Below are 12,156 nucleotides of genomic sequence, written 5' to 3'. Positions count from 1 at the left end.
AAGCTGAGACATTATAATTTATGGGGAGTCTATTCATTTCTCCAGATGATTCAGAGACTTTCCTATTATTCTCTCCCTTTATATTCCCTTATTCTGTCTAATCAATTTCCTGTGACTCATTTTCAAATGTTTTGTGAAATGAGGTGGGAAATAAAATATAAAGCAAGAAAGAAATAAAGGAGGAAGGGGAAAAAGGGGGGGGGGGAGTTAGGAAGAGATGGAAGAGGAAAGAGGCAGCAAGTTAGAAACAATGATGTCCCTTTGGGGGTGAAAATGGGAAATGTAATAAATACTGTGGGTTGGTTAAACAAACCCTTCTTCTTAGCCTGTCTCTACTATAATACCATAAAGGTTAAGAATTTCTTTACTCATGCTCTTTTGAAGCTACCACTTCAGAAGGCAATGAATCATAAGCAGGAATCTGCTAGCTTTTTCTGGGAATAATTTTGCACTTTGGATGAAAGGGACAGATGAAGCTGCACTGCTACTTCTCTCTCCTTCCTTCTGTCTTAAATAGAATCATGATATCTGGATTTGGGACAACTGCCTTGTGACCACGATGTGAGAAGCCTGAGAAAAAACCAAGAGAACCCAAGAGATGCCACTCAGACATTCCTCAACTGCTCAGTGCAGCCCAGCAGTCTCCTAACTCAAATCTTTCATGGCGAGAAAAAGAAATCCCCAACTTTTGCCCAATTTCTCATTGGGGTTTTGTTTTTGAAGCTTAGAAACTTAATTAATTTAATTCAGGAATATTAAAGAAAAGACCAACCCTGAGAAGGTGGGATTAAAAAGTGACTGGTTGAAAAGGCAAAGAGGAGGACAATGTCAGGATTGAGTCTAAAGGTCCAGAAGGGTCCTTTTAGGGGAAACAAAACTAGAGCCTACTGATTTCGGAGTGGATGTAGGATTTCCAGGTAGAATAGGGAGAGGAGCACAAATAATCCTTTTCGAGTGTGGGAGTACTCTCTAGCTTTCACTTGGCAACAAGAGTGGAATCTTGGAAAGGGTTAAAATCTCTAGGGATAATAATTCAAAGGACAATGAGGAGCAACTACATTCAGTGTGCATAGAAAAGAAGAAATGATTAGTAGGAACAACTAATAGAATATGAAAAATTTAAAAATAGGGAAGTGAGGCAAATTTCCAAAATAGTGGGTTGGCCAATAATATAGAATAAAGTAAACAGCTTCAAAGACAAAAAAGGAAAATGTATCTTCAAACTGACATCTCTTTTCATATGCTGGCCTTCCCTTATAACTTGACACTATGTTTAATTTTCCTTGGCCAGCCCTACTTGTTACCACCTCAGGCCTTCTCATTTAAGAAAAGCCTCAGCATCTGAAATTCATTATATGAATCAAAACTGTTCTTTTGATTAATTAATTTTTCTTTTTATATGATCACTGGAAATATTGTATTTTCTCTATGCTTCAAAATCCACTTCTATACCATCTATAGCCAAGTAATGACGGAAAACCGAATGCAAATTGGGCAAGACATTTGAACACGTATTTCTTAAAAGAAGACACTCAGAAGGCAAAAAACACATTTGAAAAATCCCAACCTCATCAATAGTCAGGGGTAGTGCAAATTAAAACTACAAAGCATTACGACTAGAAACTAATCAGATTGATTATCAGTGAGGATGTAGAGTGACAGATGCTCTCATACATGTTGATGGGAGTATATACCAAATTGGTACAACCCTTCGGGAAGTTGGTACTATTGATTAGGATTAGACGTATGTATATCTATTTCCAAGACCTCCAATCCTAAGTATGTATGTAACAGAAACTGGTGTGAAAGCTTACCTAATGTCTGCGAATATTCAGAGTCATGCTTACAATAGCCTTCAAATGGAAATAAACCCCAAATACCTATCCTGATCAGAATGGAAAACAAAAATGAATTGCGATTGATTTCATACACTGAAACAATACACTGAAATGAAAAGAAAAACGAAACCACTGCTACCAAAAACCCCACAAAACTACCACTACATACTACATGAAAGAATCCCAGAAACGTAATAATGAGCCAGTAAGACAGATACAAAGATACATATTAACACATTTATAGATGGATAAAGTTACTATATATGGCTAGAGGAAGGAGTGGTACCTTTGGAGGGGAGGTAACAGTATTTTAGAGAAGGCACAATTGAGGATTCTGTGCAGCATAAATTTTCTAGAAGTTTCTTAATGTGGGTGATGACTATATGGGTTCAAAATAATTCATCAAGCCACTTATTTATGATTTGCACTCTTTTTGGTATAATACATACATTTCTTTAGTTAATATATTTTTCAAAATTCCTGTTCCCACTTCCCTTTTACATGGTTATGAAATAAACAACTATTCTTGTTGACTTTCTTTGCTCCTTCTCAATATCAATTTGGTTCCTGCCATACTTCATTTCCAGAAACATTTTTTATTATCTTATTTAGCAATTTCTACAGTGATGTTTAATGCCTTTTTTTTTCCAGAATTTCCTCTTTTTTGATTGATACCTTTAATTTTTCTTTCCCTTCAGATTTATCTGCACAGACCACCCAAGAGAGCTATGTAAGTCCACAGTTTAAAATCACTTCTCTCAACCTTCCATTGGGAATGGGAGAAACTGTCTAGCCAGAGTATAAATGAGCATTAGAATAATTTTGATAATGGTTAAATTAAAGTCTACTCAATCCCAATTTCACTCCCATAGTATCCATCAATTCTGTGCAGTTACAATGAGATGGCACTGCTCATTCTTACCTTCATCTGACTGAAGGCTTAATCAGAGTGTCACATGGTAGGCATTTATTATACTTTTTAAGTAAAAGCAAGCCTGGAAAATACTGAGAGAATGTTTTAGCAAAGTACTTAGGAATGAGAATTACATAAAGCACCTAGGTAAACAGATTTATTTTGCTTTTCAATTGGAAATAAAATGTCTATCTGAGCCACTTCCTATAGCTTCATATTTGTTGAGGACAGTGCAAGGTGCAAAGGAGCCTTCATGGAAGCAGAATGTGTGCAATACAGCACATATTTTACAGTCTTCCTTCTCAACACCGAATTCATGAAGTGGGTCCAGCTATTCCAAATTAACCCTTGTGAGAAGAGGCTTAGAAAAGTCAAGTAACTTGCCCGAGATCATATAACAATACAAAGATCTAGCCAAGATTTAAACCTCAGATTGTGATTCCAAAACCCGTGGTCTGTCTTCTATCTTCCTGTCTCATTTCAATGAAGGTTAATGTATACTAAGGGGATCAGGAACTGCTGATTACTTGCATAACATTTTAAAATATAATTTTTTATTGACCTCGCTTTATTTTGGTGTTTAACATTTAATGCCGAAATTAAGAAGACATTATCTTTATATCTTTTGTAATGCACCACTTTCACACTTATCCATCAAACCAGTTAGAAGTCATGGCTGGAAGTTCCTAGAGACTGCTGATAACAGTGCTAAATTTCTTTTCATTAGTTCTATTCATTAGCTTCAATAACTGAATATATTAATGAGACCTCACACATATATTAATCCTGTAACTTATTAATGTTCAGAACAAAATTCCATTGTCACCTTTTTAAATGCATAATTTCATTGTTGAATCAAATAGAACTGAAATTTAAGGATTTTAAATACAAATTATAGCTGCTGAATATTATTATTCTAATTTCATTTTTTTAGGCAAACAAAAACTAAAAATACTCTTTTTTTTCCTTCTTTTTTTTTTTTACAAACATACATAAAGAGACACAATTTCAAAATAGTAAACGATGTTATGTATGACTTGGAAAAATGTAGGAAAAAACTCTCATTATTGGCAGGATCATAATTTCTCAAGAGTCTTAAGAATGAAGTGGCTTTTTACAAGTACACTGTGTCAAATGCGATCTATTGTTAACTTTTATTCTGCATCTCCCTTTCTTCAAGCACCTAAGTTTAAGTGAGAACTGAACTACATTGAGAATGAGTACAACAAAGTCCCAGAGTTGTGCTTCTAAAAGTCCTGGCATATACAGTTATTATCCGAAGTATTCTGTCTCATGCCTGCTAAAGGACTAACTCCTACCAATGACATCACCTTGTAGGAAGCTCACCTGTCTTGCTGATTAGAGGCAAACTTTGGGACAGCAGATGGTAATGAAGAAGTGAGACAACAGAAGTGACAAAGAAAAGGTTTAAATAAAGATCCCTAAAGCAAAAGAGTACAGATTTTTTTTTTAATGCAAGTCTTACTTTTTTTTTTTTTAACTCTTTAAATAGCTTTACACAGACACACACACAAAGATTATCTCACTAGAAGTGCAGTTAGATGACTACTCAGTAGAGTGATTTCAGGGCAAGGTGGGATGGGGAAATGCTGTACATACCTTTGCTTGTCCAGCTTTTGTGATGGCAGGTATATTAAAGAGCTGTCCAGTGTAAAAATGCAGCCCACTGAACAGGATCACTGCAATCGAGTCTCCTTCCTTCTCAATTACTTCAAGAATATCCTCTGTTCTCAGTGTTTCTTCACCCTAAAGTTGAGTCAGGCACAAGTTACACCCAATCTACAATAACAAATTTGTCACGTCTTATTTCCCAATCTAAAATTCACCTTGAGTTCTTGCCCACATAAGAACCCTCAAAGAAAAGTTGTTTTTTTTTTTTTTTTTTTTCCAATTAATGGTCTTCGTAAGTCTGGCGAGGGAGCAGCATTTAAGCATGCCTTTTGTTATTATAAGAAATGATAACAAAATCGTAAAAAAAAATATTGTCTTTGCAAAACCCTACTTGCTTTATTCTTTAGTTTTTCAATTAATCTTTACTCTTTGCATGCCTACAAATTGTTTTCTCCTTATTCCCATCCAGTAAAATACCAGGAAGTATGAGAAGCCCTTGAAATATTAAATGGTAAAATTTTCTTGGAAATTATTAATCCATCACATTATGTTTTCCGGGATAAAAAACACATACCTTTCACCTGAGTATAACCTAACCAAGAGTAAACTCTCCTCCACACCAGTCTAAAAATCAAGCTCCGAAAATGAAGGGAAATATCAGTAAAACTAAGATTATCAAGGTTAATTTTTCCACTTCTTCCCAGCTAAGACTAATGATTGGTTACTCAGTGGAAATTCTGAGTGAATTTAAACTTGGTCTTGCAAACAACTAGAGCAAAAAGAAATCTGCTAAACACAAAGTATCTCCTTGTATCTTAATCATTCTTATCTATTTACAAAGTTTTTATAAATTTTCTCCAGTGCTAAATCTGACATTTTTTGAGGTCAAAGCATCATTTACTCCATTAATATTTGGAGGAAGCTCCTTAAGGTATTCATAAATTTTCCTTCAGTTATTTTTAATTTTTGGCAATACTTGCTATTTATCAAGTACTGTGTCTCATGTTAGGCACATATTATCACAAATATAGCACATACTTTAGTTTCTACTAGAAGTCTGGAACTTATTTTAAAAACTGAAATCTATAAAAAATAGTACTGATACTGAAATCTTTAAATTATTAGCTGATACGTATTTTATATGTAAAGAGAAGGATCTTAGTAATTCTAAGACAAATTCCAAGTAAAAATAGTAACATGGCAACCCAAAACTCTTTTTTTTCTTAAAAGAATTCTAAAATGGCTTGTCCACCATAATTTCAAAGTGCAGAAGATGAAGTACTTTATATACTAATTATTTATTTAAAGAATCAGTATAAAGCACAAAAGAAATGTACAGCTTAATGGTAGAATATGGTTCTCTCTGATGATGACCTGCTCTAATCTAGTAATGCTAAAGAATGCTCTCAAGATTTATGATTAAATCATGAGGTTCCATAACACTTACCTCTTTCAACATTAGAACTTCTGATAAATTAGTGGCTATCTTCGTTTTTGCTAGAAATTATCAATTTATATATGACACATGAAATAGATACCCTGTCGCAGGCATGAGAACTTTCTATCCCATTAATTGACTGCATGTTGGCAAATAGAACTAAATGGAGTAGATTTTAATTTCTCAAAGTATTCTGGGTTGAAAGAAATAATTGTTCAAACATTGGCTTAACAGCCTGGGAGCATCATTTGTGAAGCCTACAATTTATTCTGTATGGATCTCTTGGTGCCAAATTACACAAGCTGCAGGGTTGGTATGTCAAAGTCTGTACAACTTGGCCTTACATCTTTATTAATGGAAAGTGCACAGTTATTTTAGATCTTGAACATATGTCAACCCTGATTAGGTGCTTCCTTTGTTACCTGTTTAAATATGAGGAATTCCAGAGAGATAAGGTAACTTTCTTTAAGTCCCTTACCCAGTTAAGTTGCTGAGCCTGGGATTTCTGTGGGGTCTAATAAGCCCAGCCTCTTTCTGCTACACTGCATCTCTTTCTACACCCCACCCCATCCAAGCACAAAGGAAAATATTTGATACTTAGATTAAAAAGAGATATAAAAGATAAGCATCATTCAATTTCAACAAATATCATTTTAAAGGTATCCAAAGGCAATGGTATTTGAAATTGAACATGACACATGGAATTTGCCGTCCCTTTCCATCCCACTAAAGAATATGGCAAACTCCAGTGGTATTCATAGGAAAATAGTTTGCTTATGACTACCCCTCGAAAAATAAAAATACATATACTTCCAAGTTAATTCTCCATTTTAAGCAAAATGAGCTAGCAGTAATAGAAGTATACGTCTTTTATACGTTCTTGAAAGTTCCATTAAAGTAATGGGGATAATAAACTTCTGAGGAAAATGAAGAAAAAAATCAATACTAAAGAGAAACAGAATGAATATTTATTTCTCTTTCTCATATACCTCTCTTGGCTTTATAATCCTCATGCTTTTCTCAATGTTAAGTCCATGAAGTTGAAGCTGTGACTCAATAGCATACTGGAAAAGAAGAATGATTTATTAAATCAAATCCAATGCACAGAAGTACATTGAAATAACTCTGAAAGAGATAATAAAATAACAATAAAAGCATATTATTGTATTGAATCTAAGGTCAAGGTTAAAAGTGACTGAAGAGAATACACCAGAAAAGAACTGCTTAATTTAATTTATATGCAGGAATCAGAACACTCCTTGAAACACTGTATCTTAGAAATTGGATGGAAGCACAGGGGCCATCTAGGCTTCAGGGAGTTCTAAGAGATTTGTAGAAGATATTAAATCTCCTAATTTAAGTCAAAACTGGAGTTTACAAAATAACCAGAGTGAGTAGTGTGGACTTGTTACATTTGAACTAGCTTCTAGGAAGGGCTTACCCCAAAAAGAGTAACATTAGTAAAAGGAAAGAACATCAGAAAGTTCCCTTCACTAACAGTACAAGATATGAATGGGAACAGGAAATTTAGGGACCCTGAATTCTTTCTCAACATCAGGGTTTTTATCCTTTAATGGCTATTGATTTGGACACAGTTAAATGACATAGATTTTAACAGTTCACAGTGATAATAGAGAGACAGAAATCAAATTTCTCCCTAACACTAAAAGTGAAATATGCAACTTTATCCATGTCTATGTCTGGAATGATCAAGTTTCTTAAAGAAGCAAGACAATGAATCACAAGAAATATTTTTAATCCTTAATCAATGTTTTTTTTCGATAATAAAGCACCAATAATTATGTTAGCATGCTATGGACAAATTAAAGTTTTATTCTTATTCTATATAGCTAAAGGGTTAAGCACTAGGGTATTATTGATTTGATTTCATAAAGTAAAACAGCAACAAGAATTAATAAAACATTTATAACTGCACTTGATTTAAACCAGCAGCTCGCTCAATGTTTTTAAAAAGACTAATAAATCAATGCTCCCATTCAAACCTTTCCTCCCCTAACACATGTTTTACTTGGACAAAAAAAATAAAGCTACAATCTATATTTTAAAAACACCTAATCAAAAGCATTTGACAGATCTTTTTATTGTAAAGTTACTTGGAAAAAGACTAGAGAACAAACTGTTCAACACAGGCAAATGGTGTGCTCCTCTAGGAAGAAAAGAAAGAATATAAATATAATTGGAAGAATCCTTACATGATCTGAAGGGAAGGCTTTGGCTTCCAGAAGAATTTTATAGCGTTTTGGTGTAGGCTTAAAAAAGGATAACTGCAATGAAATGGATTTATTGAGAAAACCATTAATGTACAATTTATACATTTGTTCAGTTTATACCATACTTTCATTTTATAATCCTGGCATTTTAAAGGCCTGACTCAATGACACATCTAGATGTCTGTCAAGGGTTCCTTTCCCAATTAGCCTTATTTCTAGTGAATTATAAAATAAAAGAAGGTACTGGCTCATTATATTTATCAATAGAAAAGCAAATTTTGGAGACTACATGAGATAAAAACAAATTCTCAAACTTTACTTAAATTTTAATTGAAAAACTACCTTTCCAATGCCTTTAATGGTAATTTCTCTATTGTAAGACTGAATACTATGTTCTACATAAATTTTATTTTATTTATGGTGATTCATCTTATACTGCTGATTTGGTTTCTGGTACATATTTCCACTGCCTTATTACTTTATGGGATTTTATTTTAGGTCTAACTGGAAGGGCCTCAGCCCTAACATGAAACATTTGACATTTCTAGAGGCACCAGGGAGAAATAGCTCATTTGTTCAAGGGAGCCCTTCCTTTTTCCCCACAGTTCCTAGAGAATAAACACTGCCTGCCAACAGTAACAATGAAATGATCGCTACTGTTGACTTAGTGTGGTTCACTGGCCAACGTGCTGAAGCAATTTTCACACATTACCACATTTCACCCTTTTATATACGTAGCAGGTAGGTATTTTTTTTTTCAAGATTTTATTTATTTATTTGACAGAGACAGAGAGATCACAAGTAGGCAGGCAGAGGGAGAGGGGGAAGCAGGATCCCTGCTGAGCAGAAGCCTGATGCAGGGCTGGAACCCAGGAACCTGAGATTAGGACCTGAGCTGAAAGCAGAGTCTTAACCTACTGAGCCACCCAGGGGGACCTCAGGTAGGTATTTTTGTCTTCATTTTCATAACAGAGAAAAATGAAGATGTAGAAATCACCAAAACTGTGTCCAGAGTCAGATATAAAGTAACTTAGCTAGGAATCAAACCCTGAGGTGTCTGAACTTAAAACTATGCTATTTACCATCATGTTTAACATATTCTGTGAACGTGTTCCTTTAGGGATATTTAACAATCATTTCTTCATTTTTATTAATGTATTAATTATTAATATATATATATTAATATTAATATATTCATTGTGTGCTTTGGTCACATAGACATGTTTCCAAAAATGAAATAAATTCACTTAAAAATGAAATAAAATTTTTTCAAAGCCTCAAGCGGTTACTATAGACACCATATTCCAAATCAAGTATATATTTGACATTTTAAGGTATACATATTTATTAAGTACTTAGGAAGTAGGAAGCACTTGAAATACAGTAACTCTTTTAAGGTATTAGATCCCTTTTCTCCAATTTCATTCTATTTTCTAAATCTTTTTTAACCTATTCCCCCAAAATTTGTCCATTAAAAATATAACTGATCCAGAATCCAACCCTGCTGAAGTCCAGCATACTGGCAAACTATCTTTCCGAAGAGCTCAGTGTTTGCTGGCATTTGTACATCATTTTGTGTGCTGGCAAGCAGCTTTGCTTTTAACCCACTGTAATTTTTATTCCTTATACTCTGAGATAAGAACTGTTCATTATTCTAACTCTCTTTGCAAGAGTCAACTCTCCCATGATTATGAAGAAGCCCTTCTATCATAGTCCAGCATTTCCTGGTAAAAATGAAAATAACCTCACAACTTATTTTTAAATAAGTAAACCACCAGATGCTCATGAATTAAAGATAGAAAAATGTCAGATTCTACAAATGAGTGTATACTAAACATTGGTGGGAAAGGATACTTACCAGCAGAAGATGTAAATTAACAGTCAAACCATTCATTAGGGCAATTTCTTTCTCATTGGCTCCTGCAAAGTAAACACATCATAATTTAGATTTTTCTATTAGTGCTGAAGTTACTTGGAAAAACAAGGTAGGGAGGCTTCACTTCTTCATCCTTAATGCTTTTAGAGATAAGGACATATTTGATGTGTCATTCAAAGAAATGGAAGTTTTCCCACTTGACTCATTTTATCAAAGCGATATCTGGACTCTCATGCACACAGCTGACTAAAATCATATTTGCTTTTTGATATAGTAAATAATAGCAACAAAATAATGACACATTTGCTTTTTCCTGTAAAATAAAAATGATTTATCCTATTATCAGTTAGTTTGCCAAATTCCCATAGAGTACATTTTTGTGGTAAATGTATCTCAAAAGAAAGCAGGGCCAATCACATTTTTAAAGCTAGTTGTTTCTAATACCCAATTAAAATGCACCTTTAATAAGAGAGCTAGTTTGCCAAACATACTTCACTGTTATTACAGTGAGATATATAATCATTTGTAAGACAAAAGAGCTAGAAAGCAAAACACAAAGACCTAAATAGCTCTGGGATTTATTCATACACACTGAGATGCAAGATAATTAATACAGATAGGTATTATCTGATGGGGAACACATGCAAAATTAAGATATCCACTACACAATCATAATCTGATCTAATGCTTAGTAATGAGGGCTTGCATACTAGAAATAGACCCAAAGACAAAGCATACACTGGATCCTCAAGAACTCAGAGTTTAATAACAACAGTACTTTCATATTTTTAGTTCTTACAATGTCTCATAAAAGCATTTAGACCTGTATAATAGGAAAATCTCCTTAACTATCACTGAGAAAAATGGGCTTTGTGCCATTGTTTGTAAAACTGTGTGAGGCGTTAGGGTAAATGTGTCATACAAGTCCTATATTTCATATCCAAAGAGATACTTCTCTTAAGAGTTCCATTTTAGAGGAAGAGACAGCAAGTAAAATGATTATTCTAATATACAGGGAGATTGCAGGGTAAGTCCACTTGAGGGCAGGCCACTGCAGCTAAGTGCATAACTTAGGAATTTCTATTTCAACATAGCCATCTAGTCGAGAAAAACTTCGGGTTGCATTTAACAGATGGATTTCTTCATTTGATGTGCAATGTTGGTAAACAATCAGTTAGAGGCTGTATCTCTGGTCCTTGTAAGGTGAACAGTGTCTGAAGTCAAGGCACATGAGACCAAGCTCATTCTATATTCCTAGCACTAAATAAACTTTGTCCTAGACATACTAGAGATAGGAATATGATAACCTTATGTTGCATACGGTGGCATATGTCTTCTCCTACAATATGAAAATCTTTTGGAAACATGTAGAAGAAATGCTGCCAGCTTTACTATATTTATTTCTTTGCATTATGGTATGAATTTATCCTGTTATCTCTAAAATGAAGCATTATCTAAGATATCTCATCTAATATCATCCTTAAACCCATTAGCTCTCCACGTGCATCTTTTCTGAGAATCACTTATTCCAAAAAATATTTTGGCAGAGAAAGTGAAAGGAGAAAAGGAAGGAAAACCAATCTTATAAAGAGAGCAGAATTCATAGAAAGAGAAGCATTTGAAGGAAGGTAATGAGAAGAAAGAAGAATTCATATGTGAGTTAGCCCAAAATGAAAACAAAGAACTCAGAGAGGCAGGAAGGAAAGGAAACTTTGTAGTGAAGGCTGGACATCCTGTTTTTTTTTTGCTTTACAACTGCATCTGACTCAAATAATTGCACATTCCTTGAAAATTTTAGTCCTCCAAACAATACACTGTTCATTTTGGACCAAAGAATGTAATGAACCAGATGTGCTAGGCTCAATTAAGGTAGACATACACTTGACCCTGTGCTATCTACTCCCTCACTTTCAGTGGCATACTAACACTCAGATCAATTCTTTGCAAATAATCCCTCGCTGACTTGAATAATTTGTCTGCCACCATGCACAAAAAGGATCTCATCTTAGAACACTCCAAATTCAACCAAGCACTTCACGAAATGCTCACCTCACTTGCAACTGAACTTTGTGAAGGAGACGGTCAGTCTATTTAATGTGTGTGCTTATGTACACAGGTCTATCTGAGGACGGTGCAAATATTAAAGTTTCAGGACATTAATGCAAATGTTTATTTCAGATATAACCTATGGACACTAAAGAATCAAGGGTTCCTAACACCAAAACACC

The 12,156-nt window shown here is 34.2% G+C and overlaps 1 protein-coding gene across 4 annotated transcripts in view; it reads right to left on the bottom strand.

Moving 5' to 3' along the window:
- KYNU (kynureninase) overlaps positions 1–12,156 on the bottom strand; it is a 126,093-nt gene that overhangs the window by 59,905 nt on the left and 54,032 nt on the right. For all 4 annotated transcript variants that reach the window (XM_059166757.1, XM_059166758.1, XM_059166760.1 and 1 more), the window contains 4 exons: positions 9,911–9,972; positions 8,035–8,106; positions 6,811–6,885; positions 4,372–4,518 (listed from right to left, as the gene is read on the bottom strand). In XM_059166757.1, the coding sequence (XP_059022740.1) occupies positions 4,372–4,518; positions 6,811–6,885; positions 8,035–8,106; positions 9,911–9,972 (356 nt within the window). The remainder of the gene's footprint in view (positions 1–4,371; positions 4,519–6,810; positions 6,886–8,034; positions 8,107–9,910; positions 9,973–12,156) is intronic.

The sequence above is a fragment of the Mustela lutreola genome, chromosome 3, assembly GCF_030435805.1.
Source record: "Mustela lutreola isolate mMusLut2 chromosome 3, mMusLut2.pri, whole genome shotgun sequence".
Lineage (NCBI taxonomy): Eukaryota > Metazoa > Chordata > Mammalia > Carnivora > Mustelidae > Mustela > Mustela lutreola.
Note: the sequence above shows the minus strand (reverse complement) of the source record. Positions and strands in the feature narration are given on the sequence as shown.